A 16,021-nucleotide genomic window follows, 5' to 3' on the forward strand; every position below is an offset into this window, starting at 1 on the left:
TATGTTTTGGAAGTGCTCTCTTTTTAGCGGGTCTGATCTCCTCTGGTTATTGACGTTTTCTTCTGCAAGAATCCTTGGTTAGCTCCCAAGTACTAGTTGTACTTTCAAGTGTAAACTATTTAATCTTGTGTTCCAAATTTTCCGTGGGTAAGTTACTGTGTCCTATCCCCTATTAGATCCCACAAAAAAAAAATTCAGCCCTTGTAGTATTGCTAGTAGAGGATGGTTGCTATGTTTCTACTCCAGAGGGTGGCTGCATTCCAGGATAATAAGGTTAATTCTCTATTGGAATTAGAGAATTAACCCTATTAATAAAACACATAATCTTTTGGCATAAAAACATCTGTATAATTGGAAGGAGTTTATATAGCTATTTTAAAATAAGTACTAAAGCTAGCACCACTATAAAGCACCATCTTGAAAGTTGAGAAAAATACTGGGTCTGTTTTTAATCTAAGAGAGAAGCATCAGACACTGGCCTGTTTACAGTCTAATGAAAATAGAACAGTATTAAGAGATGGAAGAAGCAGAAGTCATCATGGCTCTTCCTCCCTTCCTCTGTGTGTGTTTTTCAAAATCCCACTGGGGACATGATTTACTACCTGCTGAGAGACCGTAGAGGTCTCTTTCCCAGTCGTTAGCATGCACATGACGCATTCTAACTCAGACACATCATTTTTGCTGTTACTGGGGTGGAACCAATATGAATTTTCATATTAAATGTTCATTTAGGGATCTTAACCAGATAATTTTTTTTAAAGCACTGTAAGATTTTTTTTTGTTATAGCCCACGCATACCAATCTAAAGTAAGTCTGCATTCATCCACTTCTTTTGTGTAGTTTTATTAGTGCTATCAAATATAATGATTCTTCTGCCCTTCTTTAGCTGTCATATTGTAACGGCCTTAAAATAGTATAAGCTGATTTAGCTTTGAAACCAGGGGATGAGCAAAAAAGAATTGTATTCTAATAGATCTTGTTACATTATCTTTTTTTAATTTCATTCTGCTTGCTCTCTCCATTAAAGAATAGGCACATATTTCATTGAAGGAAAACAAGCTTGCTGCCCCATTTACTGTTCTATGCCAAAATTGTCATTGATAAGAGAGTGAGGCTAAAGTACGGGAGAGTCAGGAAGGAGGAGCCCTGACTTGACTCAAACATGCTGCCAAATATAAAGCAGATATTGAATATTAGATGATTCTCTTGAAGACAAAAATACAAACTCCCCAAATGCAGTGAATACACAAGATGCACAGTGGACCTGCCAAAACTGAGGCCCTGAATACACGCTACCTGAGAAATTCAGAGTGGATGGAACCCTGAGGGCCAGAGACAGGGCACTGCTGCAGTGCAGTCTTAATCTTTCAGGTTACTTTTATGTGACAACAAAGACCTCAATGTTTAACAAAACTGGCCCCAAGACAGTGGGCACTCTGGCACCAGCTAGCCTTTTAGGGTCATACCGTGTAACATTTTAGCAGGGTTTTTCCTCTCAAAACCTAATTTCATAATCATTCAAACTTTCCAGTGGCTGAGGAGAAGACTGTGTGTTCTGCAGGGCCCTTCAAATTTTGTTAGCAACATAACCCAGGCTCTTTCCTCAGCTGAAACAATCATTGACCTGGAAGTGCAAACAATAAAAGTCTAATTTCAGAGGACTCAGAATTATGAGGTCCAGTTATGTAAAATTACTGTCAGTGGAAGACTTATTAATGAACATCATTATGCCTTCTACTTAGTAGCCTTTACTCAATTAAGCAGTGCCTTGGCTCATTCCTAGACATACTCAGACTCTGTCATGTTCATGGGGGTGGAAAGGCTTACTGCAGCTCTTCTTCAGTAAGAGACAGACTGTTCCCTTTTGATGAGTGGTTAACTACAGGTTTAAATCTTTTTCTTAAAAATATTAACCCTATGTTAATTTTTCCAGTAGAGACGTAAGAATGCAATATAGTTGTGTCAATGCCATCCATATTAAAAGTGTGCCTTTATCTATAATTATGATGTAATGAATATCCAGTACCTTTTAGTCCCTGGAAGAAATACATTTTTTCTGGAGTCTTTCATTATCTCCGTACGTGAACGTTGTTAATTGTGGCTCTAAAATTCTTATGTTAAGAAGAAGAAGAAAATAACTTTCCACCTTTGAAACTACCCCGTACAGGTGAAGAAGAAAGGGGTGAGGAATGAGAGCCTCTTTACTTTTTTAATTAGTTTTGAGGCACCACAAAAGCACCCCGATAAGTATAGGTGGAGAATTTCAATTTACTGTATTTATAGAAATATTAATATTTATTCTATTGTATAGTTCTTTATAACTTCATGGCTCTTTACAAACTTTGACTGATTGATCTATAGATGTTAAGGAGTAATTATAAGCACCTGCCATGTGTGATTCTAAACTACAAGACTGCAAAGACTATTAGACACCTCAGATGAGTTGTATATACAGCATGCAAAAAGTATGAATATTGAGGTGAAAGCCAATAGTTGTGTGGGCTGTAACCACAGATATTCCAATGATGACAAATGTCATTAAGGAACTGATGTTTTCCATGAAGAATACCCCTAGTCTCAGATTTCATATAATAAATCTAATGTGCGTACCAGACAAATTAATGGCACTTACAAGAAACAAATTCAGAATCAGAAATAGAATATTATTGCCTTTTCATTTTTTATGTCTGTAGTGTCATCACTTTTCTAGGTGCTTCACAAACATATCTGAAGACAATGCCTCTGCTTCAACGAGCTTATGTTCTAATAGCCTTCTTCTGTACACACTTACTCTCAGATATTGTGCTTAATATTATAAGTAGTCACATTAAACTGAATAGGATTTGTCATGTCGGGAAGCACCATACTTGGTGGTATTTGCAGGGTGGATAGGGAACAAGAAAGGTATGCAAAGTAATTTAACAGAATGATGATGTTTAGCATTCTTTTTGTTAATTCCATACCTTTTGTACTTGGTGTAAATATCATTTTCAATAAATTAAAGGGAAAGGCCTAGTTAAGCTAACATTTATGTCCTTCTAGTAAGAGATCATCAGCATACATAGTCTAATTCTCTCCCTTACTCAGAATTATGATAATAAATTCTGACTGACCTTCCCTATAAGTCAGAGAACGTTCTGAAGGGCTGTTGCACTGCACAGCACTTGTGGCTTATGAGCAACTCCTATCCCCCTTCTTATGTTACGTGAGCTAAGGGTTATCACTTTAATTTTGTGTATAGTATTAGTTATCCAGGCAGCATATGGTAAACTAAAAGAGACTAGATTGCAATTTTTCTGAATCTTACCTTTTGTGTGTGTGTGTATTTTGGATAAGTTTGTTACTTTTACCCCCTTTACCACCTTCCCCACTCCAGTGGTTTATCACCATCTCTTATGTCTTCTCTGAGGCCATGTCTACATTACTGGTAGACTTGCGCTTCTGCAATTGATGCAGTGAAGACCCACTAATTGACGGCAGAGTGCTCTCCAGTCAACTCCGGTATTCCACCAGAATGAGAAGAATAAGGTAAGTTGATGGGAGAGTGTCTCCCGTCGATGTAGTGCAGTATAGACCTAAGCTACGTCAACTCCAGTTAACGTTATTCACATAGTATAATTTAGGTTGACTTATCACATTAGTGTAGACAAGGCCTTAGTTTAGATTGTTAGTAGGGATGCTGTCTTATATTTTTCTGTGAAGCACCAGGCATGCTTTCAGGGATGTATAAATGAGAATAAATATCAGTGAGCCTATGTAGATGAAGTCTGAAGTAACAACTGAATGCAGTAGTTAAACACGGAATAAAATGTATCATTTAGAATATGTCAGAGTTGTTTATTGTTTTGTTGATGAGTGCTGATGTTTGAGAGAGAATGTAATATGAAACCCGCCTCTTATGACAAAAATATTATTATTGGCTTGTGAGCATAGTTTTATCACCTGGGGGTAATTGTTTTATACCTGGTTTTTCTCTCTCACAGACTAGAAATTTTTTTTCTAGGGACTTCATATGAAACAGTAAGATGATGCATTGACTGACATGGAGGAACAGTCACTACACATTATTATATTTACCTTTTCTATTATTTTTATTTGATCAAATTCATGCTTTCATGATGCAGACATATTTAGTATTATACCACAGCTACCAGTGACAAACTTGATTTCTCTGTGATCTATAGAGGCAGCTTCTCCCCAACACTTCTCAGTGCTCAATTATTTTTTATTTCCATTCAATACATAAAAGAAAGTGTAGTTTCTCCAACACCTGGTGAAGAATGACTAGGTAATTAAACGCCAGCGGAGCTGATTGTTATATAAAGCCACAGTGTGGCAAACAGTTTTGAGTTCCAGTAATGTGTGTCTTTATTTCACTGAAAGGGGTGCATAATGAATCCTGATTTAAATGTGTTCTGTTTTTAAGAAATATCTCATGTGTTGTCATTGAAATTAGCTTTGTCTTCAGAGCCTCTAAGCAGACCTGCTCTTTGAGTTATTCTATGCAAGCCTGTGCAACAAAAAAAAGGATGAAGGACTATAAATCAGTAGCACCTAATTTCAGAAGCCCACTCATTAAGCTAAAAATTTTAAGAAGTTAACTCTGAAAGAAGTTTGTGCTACCATATAACATAAAAATCATTAATAGTGAAAGTTTTCATGACAATGTAATTCCTCAAGAGGGGAAACACTTCTGGTATAAAGCATTCCCATCAGAAATCTTGGAAGTTCTCAGTTCAATAGATTCTTTTGTTTGAAGGAGGTTTTAGAAAATGTTAGCTTTCAAATAGTGTTATTTAATATGAGAAGTCACTTCTAGTCATAAATAGCTCTGTGATGGGGTGCGACTCACCACTGCTGCACCCCCTGCTGGATGCCCCAGGGATAAGCTCTGCTAGCCAGTGAACCCTCTTCTGGTGGCGTCTCCCAGGACCGTGGCATCCTCTCCATGACAGAGCTCTCCAGCTGTGCCGTACTATGTGCTCCCCCACTTCCAGGGGAATGTCACAGTCCCTTAGTCCAGCCACTTCCTCAGTGGCGAGTGGGGGCAGAGGAGGACCTGGGCCTGCCCACTACTCCAGGTCCCGGCCCAGGGACCCCCGTAGATGGCAGCCATGTGCTGTGTCCCCTCCAACCCCTCCGTCTACTTCCCTGGGCCACTTCCTCACAGCCCTAGTACCTTCTCCGCCCTTGACTCAGGGCCTCAGCATACCAGCAGTCAGCCAGGAGCTCGTTCTCACTCCCTGGATCCTGCCCAGCACTGCTCTGTCCAAGTTCCTCCTAAAAGACAGCCAGTCCTTCCTCCTTGAGCTCCAGGAAGCAACTGAAACTGCTCTGCTTTGCAGCCCTTCTTATATGGGCCAGCCCAGCCCTGATTGGCTGCTCCTTGCAGACCTTTTCTAATTGGCTGCCTCCTGTGCAGCCTCCCTAGGGCTCTATTAACTCCTTATGGAGCCGTGTGGGGCAGAAGCCCCATCACAATCTCCCTTGAAGAGATGGCACATATACTCTTGGATTGCCCTGGTATAATGGAATAGACATGAAATCCGAAATTAGAACTGGTCAATCATACCCTTCAGAGTTATTGAAGGAAGAATGAATCAAAATAGACAGCAAATCATAGGATAATGATTTTACTAAATCAGGTGTCTAATGTTTTGGTTTATTCCATGGCCTCAGAGAACCAATATTAGATGACAGAAGACTTGTGTATAGTAGGTTAGGGATTAATAGTGTCATTTTCAAGCCATCAGAAGGATGTCCCTCATCCCTGTGAAATTAATGCTGTCATTGGTCTATTGTTGCTTTCCGAGAGTTTGCATAAAATGTAACAGTAGACAGCAATGTTGCATTGTGGTAGGTCTTTAAAGACTAAGTGGAGAACAGTTGTGTTATTGATCAATGCTGTTTAAACTCAGGATTAAAGAGTGGGTTATTTTTACTAGACTGTGACAGTCCGATCTTGTGCTCTTGTTTCCTCTTCCTATTGTCCTTTGTAAGATTCAGTGGAATCTTTAACCAGATGACTTTTACTACAGGAGCCTTTAAAATATGAAACTTGGTTTACCATATCCTATTAGAGAAAAATGAGTTTAGGTTCAGTACGTCTCCTATCCAAAAGACTCAGGACTGGAACAAAATGTAGTAAATGCCTCTAGCTGCCACTTCAGTTAGCAAAACTGTAACCTATAAGTAAAACTATTACAAAGTAGTCCAAATTCCTTCAGCACAGTCCAAGTCCCTGTACCAGTATGCTTGTAATATGAATTTCAGAAGGCTTATTTATCACACTCCAAGTTTTATCTGGTTTTCTCCCATGGGAAATAATAAAGCATTCTGAAAGGAGTTTCATAGTTACATTCATTAAGCCGCAGTGACATTTGTTTATATTGTTGCAATTTGTAGCAGTTGTCTTTGCCCTGCATTCCTGTTCTGGGATCAGACTTAACGGAGTATTTAAAGCCAGAAGGGACCATTAGATCATAGAATCGTAGGGCTGGAAGTGATCTTGAGAGGTCTAGTCCAGTCCCCTGAACTTATGGCAGGACTGAATATTTTGTGGACCATCCATGACAGGTGTTTGTCTAACCTGCTCTTAAAAATCTCCGGTGATGGAGATTCCACACCCTCCCTAGGCAATTTATTCCAGTGCTTAACTACTCTTGCTGCAAGTTAAGCCCATTGCTTCTTGTCCTATCTTCAGAAATAAAGGAGTACAATTTTTCTCTCTCCTTCTTGTAAGTTTTACATACTTGAAAACTGTTATCATGTCCCCTCTCTGTCTTCTCTTCTCCAGACTGAACAAACCCATTTTTTTCAGTCTTCCCTCATAGGTCATGTTTTCTAGACCTTTAATAAGTTTTGTTGCTCTTCTTTGGACTTTCTCCAATTTGTCCACATCTTTCCTGAAATGTGGCATCCAGAACAGGACACAATACACCAGTTGAGGCCTAATCAGCTTGGAGTATTGCTTATTGCTAATACATCCCAGAATAATGGAGGTTTTTTTTTTTTTGTTTGTTTGGTTTTTTTTGCAACAGTGTTACCCGGTTGACTCATATTTAGCTTGTGATCCACTATGACCCCCAGATCCCTTTCTGCGGTACTCCTTTCTTGGTAGTCATTTCCCATTTTGTATATATGTAACTGATTGTTCCTTCCGAAGTGGAGTGCTTTGCATTTGTCCGTATTGAATTTCATCCTATTTACTTCAGCCCATTTCTCCAGTTTGTCCAGCTCATTTGGAATTTAAATCCTATCCTTCAAAGCAGTTGCAGCCCCTCCCATCTTGGTATCATCCACCAACTTTATAAGTGTACTTTCTGTGCCATTACGTAAATCACTGATGAAGATAATGAACAGACCCAGACCCAGAACTGATTCCTGCAGGATCCCACTCAATATGCCCTTCCAGCTTGACTGTGAATCACTGATAACGACTCTCTGGGAATGGTTTTCCAACCAGTTATGCACTCACCTTATCTAGGTTGTATTTCCCTACTTTTTTATGAGAAGGTCATGTGAGACAGTATCAAAAGCCTTACTAAAGTCGAAATATACCACATCTACTTTGCCTTCTCCCCCCCCCCCATCCACAAGGCTTATTACCCTGTCAAAAAAAAGTTGTCAGGTTGGTTTGTGTCAGGTTGGTTTGACACGATTTGTTCTTGACAAATCCATGCTGACTGTTACTTATCACGTTATTATCTAGGTGTTTGCAAATTGATTGCTTAATTATTTGCTTGACTATCTTTCCAAGTACTGAAGTTAAGATGACTGATCTGTAATTCCCCAGATTGTCGTTATTTCCATTTTTATAGATTGGCACTAGTCCCGTCGTCTAATTTCTTTCCTGTCTTCCATGACTTTTTGACGATAATCACTAATGGCTCAGATATCTTCTCAGTCAGTTCCTTGAGTATTTTAGGAGGTATTTTATCAGGCCCTGGTGACTTGAAGACATCTAACTTGTCTAAGTAATTTTTAACTTGTTCATTCCCTATTATAGCCTCTGATCCTATCTCATTTTCACTGGTATTCACTATGTTGGATGTCTAACATAGTGAGTGCCAGTGAAAATGAGGTACGATCAGACATTTAGTCTGATGTCCTGCATATTGCAGGCCATTAAATTCACTCAAATTCCCTGTGTTGAGCCCAATGACTTCAGTTAAACCAAAGTGTTTCAGTCCTCAGGACAATAAATTGTGGTGGCCCACAGGCAGAGAGGAGGAGAGACTGAGGTATCACCAATGCTTGAGGCCCCTGCAATGGCAGGCAATAGTTTAGGTGAGATGTGCCCAGATGATCCTAGCAGGCAATCTCACCCTATGCTTCAGAGGAGATGGGGAAAAAAATACCCAAGCTCCCATACTGAGATTCATTTGGTGAATGGTCCCACATTTTCTGTGCTGGTCTTGTACTCCTGGGGACAGTTCTTTATACCTGTGTCCAGTGCTGAAAGTCCTCCCATCCAGTGTAGTTAGCACCTTATCTCAGTTAACCAGTCTGATCCCAGAACAGGGCAAAGACAACTGCCATAAAATTGCAACAATATAAATAAATGTGACCACTGCTTAAGGAATGTAACTTTAGCTTAACAATGTAAATCTGTATAATGACCATAGATGTGCACAGGGTAAGCCAAAATTTCCCCATATCTCTGCAGCATCACCTAGTCAGCCACTGTAAACGGCAACCCAGACTGCATTCAAAGCTGCCAGTTATGGGCCAGCACTGTGTGTGCATGCCTTAACTAATTTAGTCCATGAGGCCATTGCAAAACTAAATAAAACCTAGAAATGTGTTCATGCATTTCGCAAGTATTATACCAAAATCTTTAATATAGTAGTAAAATTTATTATTACAGCCTTCTTTATGATTCTCAATAGGTTTTTTATGTCTTATTTTTATTCTCCATAGTGTTCTTATAGATCTGAATTTCCAGTCAAATCCTGTCCTCAATCCACTCCAGACTAATGAAACTTGAGCAAAGGAGTAGACTTACAAGTGGATTTTTGTTTTTCATTATCTGTACACTGCAGAAAAGTTTGTCTGGAAGGAAATGTAGGATATTACTGATAGGTTTGGTTATTACTACATCATATATTCTCTTTGCTATTCTTTTTTACTGGCACAAAAACAGACTAGGAAATTAAGTACTGCTAAAGAAATAAGGAATAAGGAGGCTGGGTTGGAGCAGCTATTTTTGAAGTAGATTTCGGTATATGTAAACTACTAGGCCATGTTGCACGAATAAGATATTAATTTTTACTCTCAAATTATTGCTATTTGAATATTAATTTTTCATCTGTAAAGTACCTTTCATGCTGAAGGATCTCTCAGTAGGGGGGAATTAATGATGAGGAATTCCACTGATGATGTGGAAGTAAGGAAGTATACATGCCCCTATGCATACTTAATGCCCATATGTTCCTCATCCTCTAAATAAAACCCTCCATTAAATGGAGTCTTAATTCAGACAGCTACAATGGAGGCCATGGTAGGCAGAGAACCAAAGGAGGAGCCATGGAGAGAATTTAAATGAGAGCTATGAGGGAAGAGTCTCATTAGTGTTTGAGATTGTAAACTGGAGGCAGGCAAGGAGGAGACAGGAAGATGGGGAGATCCATCCCTATAGAGTTTCAAAGCTTAGCTGGAATTTCTGCACAGATTCCACATGGACTCCTTTCTCTGAACACTTCTGAAAAATTCAGGGATTAAAAAATCCTATGGAAACCCTTATGTGAAAATCTTCATTAATTTGGAGTTAACATTGAAGGAATCTCACTTCAGAGGGTAAAAAAAAACAAACCAACCCATAAACCTTTTAAAATATATTTTTTGCACAAAAATATTATCCTGTACATTTTAAAGCTAAGGTTCTATTTTAATGATACACAAACAACAAACTTTCAGAAGTAGAGACTTGCATCCAAGGCTCACCCAAGGAAACTTATGCATATGCTGGTGATACTGGTCTCCTGCCTTACTTCCTTATCTAGTCTCAGTTCCTGCATACAGAGTGCTTTCAGGACTGGTCTCTTACTTGGTAACGTGTAGGTGATTCCTAAGAGGTTTATTGTAATCTATTCTGTGTGTAATTTAAATATTGATGTGGACTGACTTGATTTGTAGGGCTTAAATAATTGTGGTTCATCACCTGCCTAAGTCAGGAGGCTGGATTTTGCATGCATTATAATGAGACTAACGGATGCATCTGAAGAAGGATAAGGAGAGTCAGTATAGAATTTTATGGAGAGTATTTTTGATGCATAAGTGTTGGTTTGAGTGTGCGCCAGGGGTGCTTGAGGCAGAAGCAGCATGGTGGGGAGTAAAGTCTGGGGAAGCTGATGGAGTATTGTCAGTGGTAAACGAGAGGTTAAGTTACATGATCAGTTAACTGGAGTGGAGCAGGGTAGAGCTGTGAATGTCCATAAAGGTAAAGATACAAAGCTTTGATGCAGAGCTAGAGGGAGAACCAGCAGAGAGATTTAAAGAGCAGATTCACGTGGTCTGAGTAACAAGCCAAGAAGATGATGATTATAGCAGCAAAATTTTGAATGGATTTGGGGAAAGTAAGTTGTCAGGAATCAGTACATGACAGTTTTAATGGAATGGCCAGAAGGAGGACTGAATCCTGGAGAGGTCGTGTAAGAAGAAGCCATGAGATTTCTGCTTGGATGTATGTCTCTAAAGCTAGGGCTGACTCAATGATGGCACCCAGATTATAGGTGTGAGTGACTGAGAAGAAGATATTGTTATCCATGGTGATGAAGAAAGGCAAAGAGGAGTAACCAAGAGGTCATGTTTGGCCATGTTGACTTTAACGGCATGTCTACACTTACCTCCGGAGCGATCAATCCAGCAGGGGACGATTTATCGTGTCTAGTGAAGACCTGATAAATTGACCACCGAGCGCTCTCCTGTTGACTTCGGTACTCCACCACAGCGAGAATCGCAAGCGGAGTCGACGGGGGAGCTTCAGCAGTTGACCTACCTCAGAGAAGACACCATGGTAAGTAAATCTAAGTACATCGACTTCAGCTACATTATTAACGTAGTTGAAGTTGAGTAATTTAGATCAAACCCCCCCCCCGCCCCTCTATTCAGGAATTGATTTCAGAAAGATGGATAGAGATGTGGGTTTGCATGGAGGAAAGCAGGTCTGGAATGGAGAGAGAGATTTGAGTCATCAGCAAAAAGACAACCGGTAAAGTTGTGCAAGTAAATAAGATTGTCTAGTGATGTGTGATATATAGGGAGAAAAGAAAGGACAGAGCCCTGTGTGACCTGCACCAGAAATTTGAAAGAAGAAAAGGATGACCACTAACTGTATCTCTGAAGATACAGTTCAGCAGGAGGAGGAGAAACCAGAAAGGCTACGGGAGGATAGAAGAAGAGCATGGTTGACAGTGTCAAGGAAGAGGAAGATGGAGTACAGGCTCTGTGAGTTGACCATGAAGAGGTCATTAGTGACTTTGACAAGAACAATTTCAGTGGAGTGTGGAAGACAGAATTCAGACTGGCGGGTTGAGGGGTGGGGGGAGGTGGGAATTGGATAGAACTGGAGGAAAGGAATTCCAGACAGCAGTTGGTGATATACAAGTTTTATATTTTAGCTTTGTGCTCTATATTGAAATGTTATGGGCCAATTAGTTTAAAAAATATTGAGAATTTTTCTGACTTTGAACTAGTTGTCATGTGATCTTATATACCCGTATTGATGTTTTTATTCTAGTTACTTATGTAGAGTCTACTTGACTAGATGATGATAAAATAAATATTGTATTATAAAAGAGTCTTTTAATTTACTCTGTGTGTGCGTGTTTCTGTTTCATGCTGAAGTTAATTGCTTAATGGGACTGTTTTGATGTACTACGAATATCTAATAACAATGGAAGGGCTGTGAAATGAGTACAGTACCATTCCCCTCTGCCTCACTACTGCTAAAATGTACATGCAATATTTGTGTGCAAGTAAGAAATTAGAAAGTAAACTGGGTGGAAAACCAATGAAAGATTATCCGGCTTTAATAGTCTTTCAGACTTTTAAAATAACATATCCAGTATTCTATACTATCTCTAATGAAAATGCCCTCTAAAGTGGGGGTAGAGTTTTAAATCAGGGTATGCTGCTCAGTAAGGCTTATTTAAAGTTTGGGATCTGATGCACAAATATATACGTTATTGTCTTTGCTCATATGAGTAGTCCTATTGGGGTCAAGCCTTGGTGTTGCGAATGTTGTGCTTTTGACATGTCCTCCCTAATGTCAGATGTGCAGGAGAATTTCAGTATGATGCTCTATACCCTGTGTTTGTTCTGAGGAATAGCCATGTGTGTTCTCAAAGGAAAAACTGTTATTTTCACGTGTTCATTGCTGTGAAGAAAATTTGGGGAGAATGTGGAGGAGGATTAGAATTAAAATTTAGCTGCAAAACAAAATCAAGCCTGATTCCACAATCAGATCCATGCAGCAGACTATTGTGTCCATATGGAGTCCCACTGGGTCTTCCCACATGTAGATCCAGTTGCATAATTGAGGCCTTAGTATGTGTCACCCCCTATGTAAATATCTGGAGAAAAGACAGTAAGACACTTTCCTACTTTCTGCTCTTATCCTTCCACTAGGAACTCTTTTCTATAGGGAAAAGATGCGTGTTCTGTTATATAGTGCCTGGAGTACTATGCTGTTTCTTGTGGGCAGTGGGGAGTGACTGGACTTTTGCAGTAAAATTAACATTTATTTTTAATTAGAGATGTTTAAAATATTCATTTAAAAGCAGAAAACCATAATACATAGCATTAAAAGTATGCTATTGTGTATTTACAGTGGTAGTAACATGTAAATGTTCCATAAAAATTATTTCTGAGAAGGATCTTTTAAAAGTTTATATGGAACTAAATGTTTTTTTAGGAGAGAATATTGGAGCAGACTGTGCTCATAAACACAAGACTCCAAAGGAGAAAGGTTAAATTCTCCCCCACCCCTTTATAAATAAAAGAACAAAAGCACTATAGAATAAAGTTTGATGAGATTAATTTACATTTGCATGAAAAACCTCTCAGAGAAAAATTGCAATTGCCTTTGCGTAACAGGCTGAAAATATTTTAGGCTAATTGGAGACTGTCTTTTCATAATATGTTCTCTTTGGTTGAGTTTTGATTTTGTGTAGTTGAATTTGTTTCTGTTTCTTAATTTTCATAATTTTTAACATAACATATTCTGAAGAATTTAAAATACTTCTGCAGTTCTCATTACCAGTAGTGAAATTATATTCTTGTGTTCCATTGAATGTATTTTTTTTTTTGCTCTGGCTGTCCGTCTCTCTCTCTCTCTCACACGTCAGAGCAGTCTATTATATCCTATGAATCCTTCAGATAGTAATGAAGGCTTCAAAGTATATTTTTATGTAAGTTCAAGTATAATAATTTCCTTTTCGTGAATATTTTAAACACATCATATTTCTTGTATTCACATTTTAAGTTAGTTCTGCAAAAATCACCTCTGCAGTCTAAATTCATTTTCTTCCCATCTCTCTTTTGCAAAATTTACATTTTGTCTTGCAACCTGAATTAAATGTTGACTATTAGTCACTCACGATACGGGTCAGAGGGATGAAAATGGATCGGTTGCTACATTGCCTGTTGTACAAAACATTAAGTTACAAATGCAACTCTCATTTTCCCTTGCATAAGGCACTGAGGCGTGAACTGAAGGATAAAGAGCAAACCATTCTGAATGCTGTAGACCAGGCACGAGTTTTCCTTGCCGACCAACCAATTGAGGGCCCTGAAGAACCAAGAAAAAACCTGCACTCAAAAACTGGTCAGTTACTGTTTTCTTCATATTTGGAACATGTAAAATGAATGTTGCAACATCAATATTTAGGTCCCAGTATACATTTTATAGCTCATCATTTATGTAGCCTAGAATTTCTAAAGCAATTGGGCATTTCACTTCCTTTAAATTGATCAAGTATAACCATAATTGCTTTGTAAATATCCAGTGTTCAATGATGGAAGGAGGAAATGTACAAATAAATCACAGAAGGCTATATTTTATATTAAAAACATTTTGAGGTGGCATATCTGGAATTTTTCACCTTTCATTATAAACTCAAAATATGGATAACATCAGTGCAATTTTGTAAATTCTTGCTTCAATAACAAAGCTATGCACCTGAAATATGATTGTGAAGAATATTGGAACATAAGCCATTAAAATCTGCATATATTACTCTTTTTGTAAAATATTAACCAAATTAGATTCTGGAATTGCCTGATGAATAATGCAATACTGCTGTTCTAGATCGGTAGTCTTTTAACCCTTAGTGACTGCAAGAGTTGACTCATATTTAGCTATTTTCAGGAACCTGAGAAAAAGTAGCAAGTCTATTCATAATTGCTCAAAAGAAAAAAAATATAATAATTGTATAAGTACATACAGTAAGTATCGTAGCTGTAGAGTAAATTCATAATTGTATCTCTTCTGTTATCATGAAATCTTACTGCTGAATATTGCATGGTAATTGTACTAGAAATAAACTAGTAATTTAAATTATTATGGAGTAATCTGCAGAAATCTGAATTACCGTGCAGATGCGTATCATTTAGTACTCTATACAATTTGCAAAGTCATTATATGATTATTTCTGTCCTGTGTTAATATTCATTCTCCTGATTTCATACATCCTGTAGAGCCTTCCTAGACTACTTTCCAAGTTAATGTTAATTAAAAACAACTAATGTTATAGCAATCTGACATTACTTTTGTGTAATTTTCTACCACAACGAATTTATTTTCCTCGTTTCTGATTCCCTTCTTTGGCTTTGCATTGCATAGTTTAACCTGCTGGTTAAAACAAATGAACATTTTTTTTTATTGACTAATACTTACTTCTTGGTTGTTATATTAGATCTTATCTCCTGCTATTTTGAAAAATCAAGAGTATGTTATGCAAAATTCGGTAGTTTTGCATCTTATTTGATATGTTGCATATATAATAAATGTGCTGTTTGGCCAACATTGCATGAAGTATCATGAAGATAAAAATAATATATTCTGATTTTAGCTTTGCTCATTCAGCCAGTCATGACCTCAGCAAATTTTATAACTTACATCTCAAAATGTGTAAAAGCACCCAAATCAGTCTGTGCCAAATCATAACACGCTACTAGTGCCAAGTGCTTTTTATTCAGCAATATTTGTCAGGACTTGATTTTTGTTCAGTGTTGAATGAAAACAAGAGAGTGATCTTTAGATGACGCTACATATGTTAAATTTTCGCAGTGCAATGTTACAATATCTTGTAATATTCAAAAGGAGGTGGGGACAGACTAGGAGGTTGGGTGACCATGGTAAACCGCCAAATGATAATTGGCAGGCAGGTGGTCTGTGAGTGTTTTATGAATATCTCCTGTCCACATAGCATATTGCAAAAACAGTGCCTTAACTGCAGATAGATTCATAGAGTGTGAGTCCAGAAAGGGACCATTTCATCGTCTAGTTTGACCTACTGTATGTCATAGACAATTTGGTTCTCCCAGGTTACCCCTGTATGGAGACCAATAACTTGTGTTTGGCTAAAACGTATCTTCCAGAAAGGCACCTAGTCTTGATGTGAAGACATGAAGTGGTGGATTCTCTATCTCTTGCCTTGGGAGTTTGTTCCCCTGCTTAATCACCCTCACTTAAATTTCTGCCTTATTTCTAATTTGAATTTGTCTGGCTTCAGTTTCCAGACACAGGTTTTTGTTAGGCCTTTCTCCACTTTATTAAAGATGAAAATAGTCCCATTGATTAAAGTACTATTCTACAGGAGTAGGTGTGGCAGAATCTGCTGTGTTATGCCTGCATGGATGGCTGCTTTAAATTTGCCTAATTGCTACATTTTGTGGTACCCAGTTGCTTCTTATTATCTAAACTTCTTGTTCCTGTAGTACTTTTTGTTGTAAGCAAGTTTTCTGCCAGGGTTATTAGAAGCTTGAAGAACACTTTTCATTGGAGTGATGCTAAAGA

The 16,021-nt window shown here is 38.2% G+C and overlaps 1 protein-coding gene across 3 annotated transcripts in view; it reads left to right on the plus strand.

Moving 5' to 3' along the window:
- UTRN (utrophin) overlaps positions 1–16,021 on the plus strand; it is a 577,733-nt gene that overhangs the window by 414,319 nt on the left and 147,393 nt on the right. For all 3 annotated transcript variants that reach the window (XM_045009515.1, XM_045009516.1, XM_045009517.1), the window contains one exon: positions 13,699–13,828. In XM_045009515.1, the coding sequence (XP_044865450.1) occupies positions 13,699–13,828 (130 nt within the window). The remainder of the gene's footprint in view (positions 1–13,698; positions 13,829–16,021) is intronic.

Source organism: Mauremys mutica, chromosome 3, assembly GCF_020497125.1.
Source record: "Mauremys mutica isolate MM-2020 ecotype Southern chromosome 3, ASM2049712v1, whole genome shotgun sequence".
In the NCBI taxonomy this organism is placed as follows: Eukaryota; Metazoa; Chordata; order Testudines; family Geoemydidae; genus Mauremys; species Mauremys mutica.